The 13,807-nt window shown below is 40.1% G+C and overlaps 1 protein-coding gene across 11 annotated transcripts in view; it reads right to left on the bottom strand.

Moving 5' to 3' along the window:
- synrg (synergin, gamma) overlaps nt 1–13,542 on the bottom strand; it is a 53,064-nt gene extending 39,522 nt beyond the window's left edge. For 4 of the 11 annotated variants that reach the window (XR_007042240.1, XR_007042239.1, XM_047390698.1 and 1 more), the window contains exons 1-9: nt 13,436–13,542; nt 9,543–9,583; nt 6,673–6,815; nt 6,230–6,357; nt 5,112–5,217; nt 4,919–5,030; nt 3,150–3,545; nt 1,288–1,569; nt 296–376 (exon numbers count right to left, since the gene is read on the bottom strand). Coding sequence is in view for 9 of the 11 variants with exons in the window: in XM_047390698.1 (XP_047246654.1) it covers nt 296–376; nt 1,288–1,569; nt 3,150–3,545; nt 4,919–5,030; nt 5,112–5,217; nt 6,230–6,357; nt 6,673–6,815; nt 9,543–9,583; nt 13,436–13,470 (1,324 nt within the window). In the remaining 2 variants the exon portion in view is untranslated. The remainder of the gene's footprint in view (nt 1–295; nt 377–1,287; nt 1,570–3,149; nt 3,546–4,918; nt 5,031–5,111; nt 5,218–6,229; nt 6,358–6,672; nt 6,816–9,542; nt 9,584–13,435) is intronic. The other 7 variants (XM_047390705.1, XM_047390704.1, XM_047390699.1 and 4 more) reach the window with 6 other exon arrangements.
- Nucleotides 13,543–13,807: the final 265 nt, after the last annotated feature.

Raw genomic sequence — 13,807 nt, forward strand, 5'->3', positions numbered from 1 at the left:
GGTCTTAAATTATAGCCTAACCATTCTTTTAACCTTCCCCAGACTTTATCACTAACCTGTCTGCTGTGTTCCTTGACCCTTATGATGGTCACCAAGGTTGTCCAACAAACCTCTGAGGCCCTCATAGGTAGAATTTTATTTCAAGTAAAAGGAGATTGACCACAAATGCTTGTCACACTTTTCAGATTTTTATTTGTAAAAAATAAATAAATAAATAATGTAAGTACCGATTCATTTTACAAAAATTAAATGATCCAAAACTGAACGCTGGTTGTGTCCTTGAGGAAACGCTTACCTGGGACGAGGCTGTCATTGTAAACCCAGGCAGGCAGAATAGACTGGATGTGCTCTTGTTGTGGGTACACAGCAACACCTGCTGTCACAAGCAGACACACACAGAGATCGGGAGACAGTAGGTTAGTCTTTATGACAAATGTCTCGTCCAAGCCTCCTGACACCTGAGCCCCGCTCGTATCAAACTCAACAAAAATCATACACTTCACGTCTGCAGGGTTGGCTGCAGATGAATCACAAGCGCCCCGGCTACATCAAGCAGAGATAAATCAGAGTGTGAGTCATCCCCATCTTCAACGAGAGCAGAGACTTACTGTGTGAAAAAATAAAAGTGACCAAAATCTAAATTCAACACTGACCATGATCAGAAAACTTCTTTCTGAAGATAGATTGAAAAAACCTTTCAGTAAAACACGTATTCTGGCATCCACTTACAGCTCTCATTTACATATAATACCTAATCTCCCTGAACTGACACTATATTTTCCCTTGATGACATGGAGGACACGGACACAGAGAAACAAACCACAGAAGAAGCATGCACAATCAGCCCTGGATTACGTGGGCTCCCCGAGGCATCTGCCAATCCATGAACATCCCTGTTAAAACCAAAGCAGCAGGCAAGCGGCAGAGGTCGTTGTCTGGGAGGAAAATACACGGTGAAGAGACAGACGGCAGCTTATTAGTCAGCAGATATTAGCCAGAGACCTTGACAGACACAGTCCATTTCCACAAGCAGAGAATGAGCCTCTGACAGAGGTGCAAAGTATGCAGAGGTAAGAGCAGAAATGGAGGAGAGGATTTACAGACAGCAGGAGGGAAACCACTCCATGATAATCTCACACCGCTTGATTCGTTTAGCAAACTGACACAAACTGAGTCAATAGAAAATGTTATTAGAGTTGAAATGAAGATATTTATTGTTATTTATTACCGCTGCAGCAAAGCAAGGCAGAGAAGCAATAAAGTCTAGTAAACGGGTACGTCTCTCACCACTGTCACTACTGGTCTGAGCAGATGGGTTTGCAGCTGATGGCAGCTGGTGGTTGGGTGAAAAAACCGGGGCTTCTTGTGCCTTTTCCGTGACGAAGACGGAGCTTAAGTCCTCCGTGGCTGTGGCCCAGTTCCTGGCCATAGGACTGGCCGAGAACTGGGACGAAACTTTAGCTCTTGGAGCCATTTGAGTCAAACTTTGCTTGGATTTAAAGCTAATGCGGGCGGATTTATCGGCGGTAAGATCGCACGAGGAGAACAGCTTCTCTTCCAGCGACGGACCTGGAGGGGTGAATGAGGAAAAGGCTCCTTTAATAATGTCCAAATGCCAACGTGTCTTTTAGGAGAATAACCAAAAGATCTCCGAATCAAGCTAGTAAATTTAGCTAATCATCGGTTTACCTGGTAAAGAAGGTATGTGCCGACCCAAACTTTTGTAAGTTCCAGTTTAACAAAAAAATAACAGAATTTTATCAATGTCAACTCAGGTACAACTTTACTTTCAGCAAATATTAATGTGTCTGCCCAGCATATATTTATTGCCCGAAGAGAAAATGTGTGCTCAGTATCTACATCTCTCTGCTTGTATTTATTAAAATGAATATGCAGAGCTCCTACTTATATTTCATTACAAATTTACATAATTTGCCAGACCGGAAACGATGCCCAACCCTAACCAGATTACACATCATAACGGTTATTGTGGGTCTAAAAATATTAACAGACCACATTTACATTTATGAGGGGATTTTGAAGAGCAGCTTCAATACATTACCCCTATTCAGCACCTAACATCCTTAAAGATGTACAAACCCTGATTTAAATTGGTCTAAAGGTTATAAAAATGCAGTGAAATAGCCATTTCTCTTACTGGATGAGTGCACATTTACCTTTACCTTCTTTGTATTCTACAAAATATTGATGACAAAAAAATGTTAGTACAAAATTATTCATGGCTCTAGTCTTCTGTCAGTAGCTACCTTTCCTTAACCCATGTGTTTAATAAGTAGGTAGAAAGGGTTGGCAGGAGGGGAGCTATCTGTCCTGACTTTCACAGCACATAAAGTGTCACCAAACGGCTGCAGCTGCTCGGCAGAGAACTTACAAATGATAAATGACAGATGCAGTCTTCTCAGTTAGTGTATGAAGTGATTATCTAACAGCTCACAGGTAACAAATAATCTTAGAAAATCTCAGGACAAAGCATGCAGTTTTCCTGCCCCCTCAACTTTTAACATCTTATCACATTACAAACACAAACTTAAATGCATTGTTTTGGGATTTTAGCCAATAGAATAACAGGAAGTAGGGCACGATATTTTCTAAGTAAAAAAAAGAAAACAATCAGCTCCACCTTTTACTACTAAAGAAAAGCAGACCCACATCATGATGCTGCCACCTCTTTGTTTCACCATGGGGATACACACAGTATTGACCAGAGCAACAAAGACATTTATAGAACAGATATATTTATGCTGAGATTCAATGACAAACAGTCTGAAACTGTTTACTCTGAAGGCAACTAACTGCACTGGGCTTTATTTAGGGGGATCCGAGTAAAGGTGCCTCAACACTTACGTCACTTTTTTTTTTTTTTTACTTTCTCTTTACAATTATGCTTTACTTTGTGTTGGTCTATCTCATAAAATCCCATCAAAATGTAATCAGTTTTGTGGTTGTAGTGCGGCAAGACACGTAGACGTTCAAGGGATTTGAATATTCCTACAAAGCACCGTCCTACTAAGAACCTAAAGCATCTGAAGAAAAAAAAAAAAAAACAGAGCTACATGGGCTGGGAAGAAATAGCTGAGTTTGAATTACAGGGTGATGGACAGGGGGTGTGAACAAAGACAAAGAGTTACCTTGAAATGAAGATTGTGAACTGGTGTTGACAGCAGAGTGTTGGGAGGCAGTGGTAATGGACACAGAGGCAGGGAGGGATTGTGAGGGAGTGAATGATGGTTGAACTTGGGCTTGAGAGGTGAAATGCAAACTGGAGGAAGGGAAAGTGTTTACAGGTCCCTGAACAAAGTCACTAAACTCCTCATCGTCAGCCTCAGCAAAACCTTTAGTGGCGGAGGATGAAGGCTGGCTGTGGACCTGAGAGGAGAGGCCAGAGGTGGAGGTAGAAGAGGAGGATGGGGGGAAGGAGGTGGGGGCATCTACAGGCCCCTGAAAGTCACTAAAGTCGTCATTATCCTCGGAGAAACCTGGGGGGAGGGAATGAGTGGGGACAGGCAGGTGTGATGACGATGAGTCTGTAAAAACGAAGACATAATGAAGACGGCAGAAGAACTCAGTGATGTAGAATGAATTAGGCGCCGTGAGGGTGAATAAAATATCTAGTGAGAAAACAGCAAATTTAACCAAATCCTGTCTAAATTATTTCATCATATCATTTTTAGATTAGATACAAAGCTTTTTAGATGTTGCTTATCCATATAATATGTGTGTGTTGTAAAAGTACCTTAAATTGGCAAAAATACAATTCTGGTCAGTTTTTATTCATTTTTTGATTTTTTATAATTTTTCAGGATTATCAACAACTTCGGTGATTCCTACACCAATTATCGGGTTCACAGGTTTGCATTTATCAGGACATTTGTTTAATGCACACAGGGTCAAAGGAACAACCCAAGCACCATAAAGGCTAAACCCGGTCAAAATTGGAAGATGCTGCAACATCAGTTTCTTTGTCCAAAACAAAGTGACTTTAACATCAACATGGATTGAGAAGTTGCTGACCCAAAAATAAGCCCCTGCTTCAAAATTGGCATCTTCAAGCTCAAGGTACTGGTTTATTACACAAAGCAGATTGAATGATGAAGATGGACAACATGGAATATTCCGCTTAATCTTAAATCAACATCAAGATGGTTAAAAATTGGACAAAACATGTAATGATCTCAAAAACAAATAAAAACTGGTTTAGGGATTGATAAGTCAGATAAATCACGAATATGCTAGAATGGCCCTGACCTCAGCTTTATTAGATATGTCAAATTGAATATGCTTCATAAATGCATGCTAGGTGACCTGCTAGTTTAAACTGGCTCAACCATTTCTGATAACAATAGTGGTCAAACGTCCAGCAAGAATCATACAAGTATCTTCTTAAAGGCCACAAGAGGCGTTTGTGGGGTTTTTCTTTTACCACTAGCTCAGTGAGACTTGTGAGAATATAAGTGGGAGCGTATGCAGAATTTTGAGCCTGTATGCAAATTTAAACCTGTGCACCTAATAATTATTTTTACAAATCACAGAAGTGTTGTACTATGGGCCAACCATGTACAAAAGTAAATGGGTTTGCTTCAGAAGGATGAAAATGTGATCCAAAAAACAGGTGTTTGGATTAGCAACACAGTAAAAAAAATATTGAAAGAACCACTGGAAAAATAATATATGAATCATGTGTTAAATGTGGTGTTACGCATGAATTTTCAGACTAAGAATCGTTTTAGCAGCAGCCACGTCCTGGCTAATGTCCCTGCCAGCTGGACAGTCATCATGCTGACATGTCTCCAACAAACCACTGTTTCTTTTCAGACTGAGGTGATTCAGCAAAGCTATAAGGAAAACAAAGTAGTAAAACAGCAGGAATAACAACAATAGAGATACAGGGTGAAGGTACCTGGCTTCTTGGCCTGTGATGAAGGAGTCGGGTGCATTTTAGCGTCCCTGCTAAATCCGTCCATGTTGCCTTTGATCGCTTCCAAAGCATCATCCCGACTCTTCTCCCCTGTCTGAGGGCAACCCAGCAGAGTTAGAAATGCAATCTGTGGCTGAAAAACTGTAAAATAAACATGACATGTGGAGATAATCACTTTGGGTTTGACACTGCTAAGCAGCCTCAGCTTTTGTTTTTGCTCTTCAAACTGTCTTCTTTTTCTTTCCTCCTCCAGCATCTTCTGCTGCTGCTCCAGACGTTTCCTAAAACAAATAAAAGGATATAAAATTTATGGAAAAACAGATTAACTAAAGAACGCAAGGAGATATTGAGAGAAAAACAAAAGATATAGAGGGATGTTTTGAAAGAAATCTTAGCAGAGGTGTACTAATTGACCGGTCAGGCCACTAACAAGGATCACTTTGCCAAACTGCACACAAGACTGATTAAAAGGCAGATACATCTACAGGTGGCACAGTGTTGTTAAACTACGCTCTTATGTCAAAGAGCTTTCAGGGAGTCGGAAAATGGCAGACTCCAAAAGAAACTGCCAGGATGACTATGCTGAATTCTGAAAGTACAATTTCCTTTTAAGAGGGAGAGTTGTAAGAGTTTACTTTGTATCTTCCACAGTCTTCTGTGACTCAAATGGCTTTATTCAGAAATGTTACCTTTACAGAGAAATTACTGACAACTTTATGCCTGGAAATCCATTCATGGTAAGACTAAATAAAGAAAAAACACAGACCATTTAGGATGATTATGGTCAATGTACATATAGACATCTGTCACCTTATTCTGGGGGATCCCAAGGTGTTCCCAGGCCAGAATATGGAATATATAGTTCCCTCTGTGAGTTATGGGTCTTCCCCGGGGTCTCCTCCCAGTGGGACATAGCCGGAAAAGGCACCCAGAGGCAACCTGATTAGATGCCCGAAGCACTGCAACTGACTACTTTCAATGTGGAGGAACAGCGGCTCTAGTTTCCGCCCCCAACCCAGTTCTTTCTACCTACTGCAGCTTTAAGTGTTTAACATATTAAGTTGTCTTTTAACCCAAAACTTAAAATATCTTGCAATTTTAAGCCTTGTCTTTCATTTGATGTCCTGTAAAACACTTTGGATTTCCTTGTGTATGAACAAAACTTCAATATCTTTCCTCCACAATTAATAGTTTTTTATATTTCACATTTTTGGCTGCCTGTAATAAAAACCGCACACATGAAACAGATGCAGATACGAGAAAGCAGAAAGAATACATTAGCGTGTAACTTACTGGTGTTCCTCAGCCATCTGTTTCTGCATGTCAGCCGTGTACTGGGGTCCAGCGGCTCTCATGCCCATGAACTGTGGTTGACCTAAAAATGGCATCCCAGGGGTCTGCATCCCGATTGCCATTCCACCCTGTACAAACACAAAAAGCCTTTTTACTTGACATTAAATGGTCCCATTGAGGTTAAACAGAACGACATTAACGTTCTGCAGCCTAGTTTAAACCCCCCCAGACTGATGTAAATTCTTGCAAATCTCTAAAGCAGCTTGAGAAGATGTTAATGTGACATTAAGTGGGGAAAAGATGAGCTATAAATGCATGAAAAATCTGTTGAGTCCTTAAAGCAACATTTATAAATTACTATAACAATTTATCAGAAAAAATGTTACCTTTTCTTAAAGTAAAAAAAAAACTATTAATTAGGTACAAAGCAAAGGGAGGCTCACCTGCATTGGAATGGTGCATGGAGGCATCTGTCCCCCAAAGTTTATCCCCATCATTCCCTGCATGTTAGGCTGCATGACAGGAACCATTGGGAAGCCCTGCTGTTGTTGTTGCTGCTGCTGCTGCTGCTGCATTGGGACCATTCCTGCAGACACACACAAACTCTGTTACAGGCTGTGTCACAGAAGAGTATGTTCAATTATTATTTACACATTGTGACAGATAACAGAAATCTGGAGTAAAAAAAAAAAAAAGTTAAGTCTGCTGTGTTTGAACTTGATTCAATCTTGCAAAACAGTTTTCTGAACAGCTGAGAGCACACAAATAGGCACAAGAACAACCAAATCAGTTTTTCTGGTGACTACAGTGACAGCTTGGAGCAAAACAAGAGGAGTGGAGGGGGAAAAATTGGAAAAGTTCATGTTCGCAGATGCTGTGCAAGCTGACAAATCGAGCTGAGGAGTCAGATCCTGCAGAAGCTTCCCGATGATTCACCACGTTAGGGCTCAACTGGGCTGAATAAATGCCTTGTTTAAAAGGCGGCTCACATTTTAATTTGTCCGACTGAAATGACATTGCTAAAAAGAGCATGCAAAGACCCCACAAGCGACGCCTGTCTCTAAAATCAGCGGTCTAAATAACATGAGTGCATACAGTTAAGTGGCAGTACATCTGATCATACACGGAGAAGTCACAAGATTAATGTTCTGTAGAGAAGTTAAACTTCTGCTAGGAGGAAAGACAAAAAAAATGGCAAATCAGAAACACAGATCTACTGTTAATCTTTAATCACAATATATATCATGTGTAAATCTTAAAAAAAGTTCCACAAACAATTAAATTAATAATAATAAAACAATTTCTACAAAAAATTATAAAGAATCTAATTCAGCAAAATTTAATTCAGAGTAGTCAACTATTTTCATTGCAATCCAATCATACAGTCAGATTCAGAATCAAGTACATACACTCCTATTACATCTAGAACACCGTACAGAACATACAGGTCAATTTCAATTAATTAGAATATTGTCCAGCAAACAGTCACTGAAAGTCTAAACAAGAGACTGTGTACCAAAAGGCCACTGCTAAAGAAGGTGGCTGTTCACGCAGTGCTGCATCCAAACATACAGGTCCTTCTCAAAATATTAGCATATTGTGATAAAGTTCATTATTTTCCATAATGTCATGATGAAAATTTAACATTCATATATTTTAGATTCATTGCACTCTAACTGAAATATTTCAGGTCTTTTATTGTCTTAATACGGATGATTTTGGCATACAGCTCATGAAAACCCAAAATTCCTATCTCACAAAATTAGCATATTTCATCCGACCAATAAAAGAAAAGTGTTTTTAATACAAAAAACATCAACCTTCAAATAATCATGTACAGTTATGCACTCAATACTTGGTCGGGAATCCTTTTGCAGAAATGACTGCTTCAATGCGGCGTGGCATGGAGGCAATCAGCCTGTGGCACTGCTGAGGTCTTATGGAGGCCCAGGATGCTTCGATAGCGGCCTTTAGCTCATCCAGAGTGTTGGGTCTTGAGTCTCTCAACGTTCTCTTCACAATATCCCACAGATTCTCTATGGGGTTCAGGTCAGGAGAGTTGGCAGGCCAATTGAGCACAGTGATACCATGGTCAGTAAACCATTTACCAGTGGTTTTGGCACTGTGAGCAGGTGCCAGGTCGTGCTGAAAAATGAAATCTTCATCTCCATAAAGCTTTTCAGCAGATGGAAGCATGAAGTGCTCCAAAATCTCCTGATAGCTAGCTGCATTGACCCTGCCCTTGACAAAACACAGTGGACCAACACCAGCAGCTGACACGGCACCCCAGACCATCACTGACTGTGGGTACTTGACACTGGACTTCTGGCATTTTGGCATTTCCTTCTCCCCAGTCTTCCTCCATACTCTGGCACCTTGATTTCCAAATGACATGCAGAATTTGCTTTCATCCGAAAAAAGTACTTTGGACCACTGAGCAACAGTCCAGTGCTGCTTCTCTGTAGCCCATGTCAGGCGCTTCTGCCGCTGTTTCTGGTTCAAAAGTGGCTTGACCTGGGGAATGCGGCACCTGTAGCCCATTTCCTGCACACGCCTGTGCACGGTGGCTCTGGATGTTTCTACTCCAGACTCAGTCCACTGCTTCCGCAGGTCCCCCAAGGTCTGGAATCGGCCCTTCTCCACAATCTTCCTCAGGGTCCGGTCACCTCTTCTCGTTGTGCAGCGTTTTCTGCCACACTTTTTCCTTCCCACAGACTTCCCACTGAGGTGCCTTGATACAGCACTCTGGGAACAGCCTATTCGTTCAGAAATTTATTTCTGTGTCTTACCCTCTTGCTTGAGGGTGTCAATAGTGGCCTTCTGGACAGCAGTCAGGTCAGCAGTCTTACCCATGATTGGGGTTTTGAGTGATGAACCAGGCTGGGAGTTTTAAAGGCCTCAGGAATCTTTTGCAGGTGTTTAGAGTTAACTCGTTGATTCAGATGATGAGGTTCATAGCTCGTTTAGAGACCCTTTTAATGATATGCTAATTTTGTGAGATAGGAATTTTGGGTTTTCATGAGCTGTATGCCAAAATCATCCGTTAGTGTGCAATGAATCTAAAATATATGAATGTTAAATTTTCATCATGACATTATGGAAAATAATGAACTTTATCACAATATGCTAATATTTTGAGAAGAACCTGTATTAATAGAAAGTCGAGTGGAAGGAAAAAGTGTGGAAGAAAAAGGAGCACAACAGACAGGCATGACCGCAGCCTTGAGAGGATTGTGAAACCAAGCCTTGTGTATCTTCTAGAAAGTAAGCTGGTTAAATACATTAAGAAAATGTAAACTTTTGAATGACTCACCTTGTGGTGGTCCCAGGCCCCCACCGACAGGATACATAAAGCTAGAGAAAGAAGAAGGAAAATAAAGCAGATAATAATATTGGATACAGAAGCAGTGTTGTGACTTTTGCAGTAAAGAAAATGCCTTTCTACATACTTCATACATCAGATCAAGTTTTTTTGTTAATTATTGGTATCGGAGTCCATGACTAAATTAATTTCCCAATACATTTGTTGCCATCATGAGTAATTGTTTTGCACGCTATACTCCCAACAACCTGTGCAGCCAAGCAGGCCAATAAATCAGATGTCGTTCAAAGCAAAGTGCTGCCTCTATGAAGCAATATACTTTTATAACCATCTGAAAATGACAAATATGTTATCTTACCTTCTAATAACAGTATAAGGATGGCCACTACAGAGTCAACCAAAGATAAGCATCTGTAGCTCACTGCTATAAATGCTTTCTTTTGATCTGAAATCTGGTCATTAAAAGGCACTTTTTATTTTTTTATCAATTTTTTATCTGGATTAAAACACAGATGAGTTTGATCTAGTTCACCAGGCCTGAGTTGAATTTCTTACATTCTAAGCCTAATAAACTGTACATAGCTGCATGAGAATATAGAGCAGAGAAACAAGAGCAATGAGGAAACACTGCAGCCTAGCTGAGGTTTAGTGTCCCCAGGCCTCTTGGAGTCTGTCGCTGGGGTTTCGGGCTGACAAACAAGCCTTTAAGAAATAATCAGTGGAAATCTCTCCAAGTCGGCTAAGCCTCACACTTTGCTGGAGCCAAACTACACAACCCTTCAGCTATTTGTCAAAGAACTTATTACCACTCCGTTCCTCAGGCTGAAAGCAACAAGGAAGGAACAAAATAAAGAGAGCCAGGAGGCTCTCTGCCTGAACCAACTTCTATCTACTGTAGATCGGTGTAGCTTTTGTCATGCGTATACTTTATCATGTCTTATCGAAGATCACAGGAAGCTGGTAAGCACAGCATGTACTTTTGCAGCTAAAAATATCCAAATTTCCACAGAGAGCAGAACCAAATAACGACAACATTAAATGTGGATTAAAAAAATCCTGATTTTTTGATATGCATCTGTCAGGAAAAGAAATAAGAAACTACGTGAATCAGAAATGGATACATTGCAATTGTGTTTATAGCTTAATTGCATTGCTTTCAAAAGAGTCAAAAAATTTGGTTACATTCAGTGAGACTGGAAGGGTTCTGGAAGAGTTGACGTGTGAAGCTGAGAAGGAATAAGAAATTATGTTAAGGAAACCTAAAAGCAGAAAGTCATAGATGCCCCCCCCCCCATTACGTCAGTGAGGATGGTTCACTCTGAGAGGTTTTCAGAGTCAGGCATCTGTTCCCTGTAAGATCTGCGGCTTGAAGAGGCTTTTATAAGAGCACAACAGCTCTGCTGCCCACCATCCTGCAGCAAATACCAGGTCATGGCTGAGTAGATTAACATGGGAGGGGATAAGCAGCTACAACAGCTGTAGACACTGAGCAGCCCCATGTCGCTAAAAAAAAGGCTGTTTCATCCACCAGCCATCATCACACCTGTGTGATCGTTCGGTGAAAGAAAGTCAGGGCTTCAATAAAACTCAGCTGGAGTGATGCTAATTATTTTTATTGTACTCTGGATGTGCAGTAGGATGAAAATGTGACCTTTACATAGAAAATTGAGGTGGATGGTGTATGACAGTCACATATTATAAGCAGGGAGGGACTATGCATGAATCCGTCATTACTTATCACATGATAGGATTGATGTCATTCCTCAGATGCCTCTTAAAGTGGGATTTACATTTATAAGTCTTTGTATTTGTGTCGAGATGTAGCTAAGACTGAAACAATCATAAAACTTTAGTTCCACTTTAGTTAATAATTCTCAAAAACTACAACAATGCATAAATGGTTTATTGAGAATGAGAGCCAATGTTTGTCAATAAATCCAGATTAGAATAGTTTCCCTGTACATAGAAATGAATTTGGAAACGATCTACAGCAAAAGACAGGTGTAAAACTAGATAATGTGCCCACTTTCAGCCATTTAACTGTGATTGTTGAAAACAACATGAAATATGTGGAGAATCAGCAATAAAACAGCTGGTGACCAGAATCTGTGGATTTTCGGACCCAAAACTAATAGCTATTTTCAGTGTCAGTGAGGTTCAGAGGAAGCAGAGAGATATAAGAAGCTATTTAAAAGGCAGATGTGTTTGCTTACTTTCTGTGACATGTATGAGGGTCAGTCAGGGTGCAAGAAAGCAGGAGAGAGCAAGACTTTCAGCAAATAACAGGAAGGCTGAACAGACTACAGCAAACTCACTGTTTTATCCTTTTATTGAACTTTTGTCTGGCAACATCTTCCCTATTGGCAATAAAACAATTTAATTGTAGTTTCTTGACTATTTTACAAGAACATTTGAATGGCCCTCTAAAAAAAATATATAATTATAAATATATAATTATAAATATATAATTAGCTAACATTGACTGCAGCTGGAGAGGTTCTTTGCGCCATAGATATGGCACACAAAGATATTGTGAAAACGATGCATTTGCGATATGTTGTGTAGTCCCAACTGAGACTTTTTTTTACTACAAAGATTAATAAAACTCTGTTTTGCAGCAAGTACTGTCTCACATCTGTGTGATATCGTCTTTTTTCTGTAATGTATTCCAAAACTAAAAAAAGCTAGCTCAAAAAACATTCCAATTCATTTCAAACAACTGCATGATGATGAAAAAAAAAAGTTATCTGTGATATAAAATACATTTTCCATGAGGTTGATGCAAACATTATAATTAGTTGGTTATTTCCTCTTAATTCTTTTCAATCATGCATTTAATATTTTCCTGAAACCAGACAACCTTCACGTTGATGCTGTTGATGTTACTTTTGAGATTCCATGGTCTGGCGTGAAAGTGAACTGCTTACGTGCTTTTTGAGTGGCTGCAAGTTTCATTTTTGTTGTAAGGTGATGTAAAGCAACAATGTCATGTCATTGTTCACAGAGAAAAACAAATTGGTGCCTATCCAATGATTACGTAAAGGCCTTAACCACATTATGGCAGTGTTTCCGTTCCAGTGTTAGCATCTTTGGTTTCACAGGTTGGATCAGTATCACCTGGCTAGTTGAGATGCTTGTAGCCAGGACATATTTATTATTCAAGCTGCTTCTTATGAATAAATAATAAGTGTCCTTTTTCATCTCCACCACAGAACATCATAACACCCATTTTAATAGACTTTAGTATTTCCAGCTATTCAGAAGATATGCTTGTTTCATAGCTAGTTATCCTGTTCAGCATAGGGACATTTATCAACCATAAAGCAGATATATTTGACTCCTAGAGAAAAGCTGTGACATAAAGTAATTTCACAGGTTCTATTGAGGAGAAACAACCGGAGTTAAAATGCTTCATATTGCCTAATTACAGCTAATTACGGGCCTAACAGCTTCAATGGAAGACGTTAGAAAATATGACAATATGTGCAAACAGGCCTGTCAACATATTTGTAGGTAGCTGGAGGCTACAGGGGATTAATGTGCATACTTCCTACAAATATGGCGTCGAATGCCTGGAATCCTATAACATCAGGGCTAATAACTGATAAGGACAAAGGGAAATGTAAAAAAAATAATAAACTCCCTTGTGTCATTTCGTTAATCTTTCGACTATAACCAGACAGAGGCAGAAGGCTAACGTTAGCCATGACACCTGACAACCAGCCATCTCATCTTATCAGTGTGTCTCGACAACAAAGCCCGCCTTCATCGCAAACCTGTTGAAGGGCCTCTAAATGTAAAGTTTAGCGGCATATAGAAATGTGTATTTTTCATAAACGTAATATTCTGAGCCGATAAGTTCTGTTTCGAAAAGGCTAAAATACCTGCTGCCTCCCCCAGATCCTGGCCGCAGCGCCATCTTGATAACAGCAGTCACTAGTAAGAAGATGACGTCAGCACTGACGACAAGGAAACACGGAGAGCTGCCCTGAGTGCAGTCTGACAGGCGCAGCTGACAAACAGAGAGAGAGCGAATGTGTGCCCTATACTAGGGCTGATAGGCTAGGCCCTGTTGGATGTACAGGGGTTGGACAATGAAACTGAAACACCTGGTTTCAGACCACAATAATTTATTAGTATGGTGTATCGCCTCCTTTTGCGGCCAATACAATTCGTCTTGGGAATGACATATACAAGTCCTACACAGTGGTCAGAGGGATTTTAAGCCATTCTTCTTGCAGGATAGTGGCCAGGTC

The sequence above is a fragment of the Girardinichthys multiradiatus genome, chromosome 18 (assembly GCF_021462225.1).
Source record: "Girardinichthys multiradiatus isolate DD_20200921_A chromosome 18, DD_fGirMul_XY1, whole genome shotgun sequence".
NCBI classification, from domain to species: Eukaryota; Metazoa; Chordata; class Actinopteri; order Cyprinodontiformes; family Goodeidae; genus Girardinichthys; species Girardinichthys multiradiatus.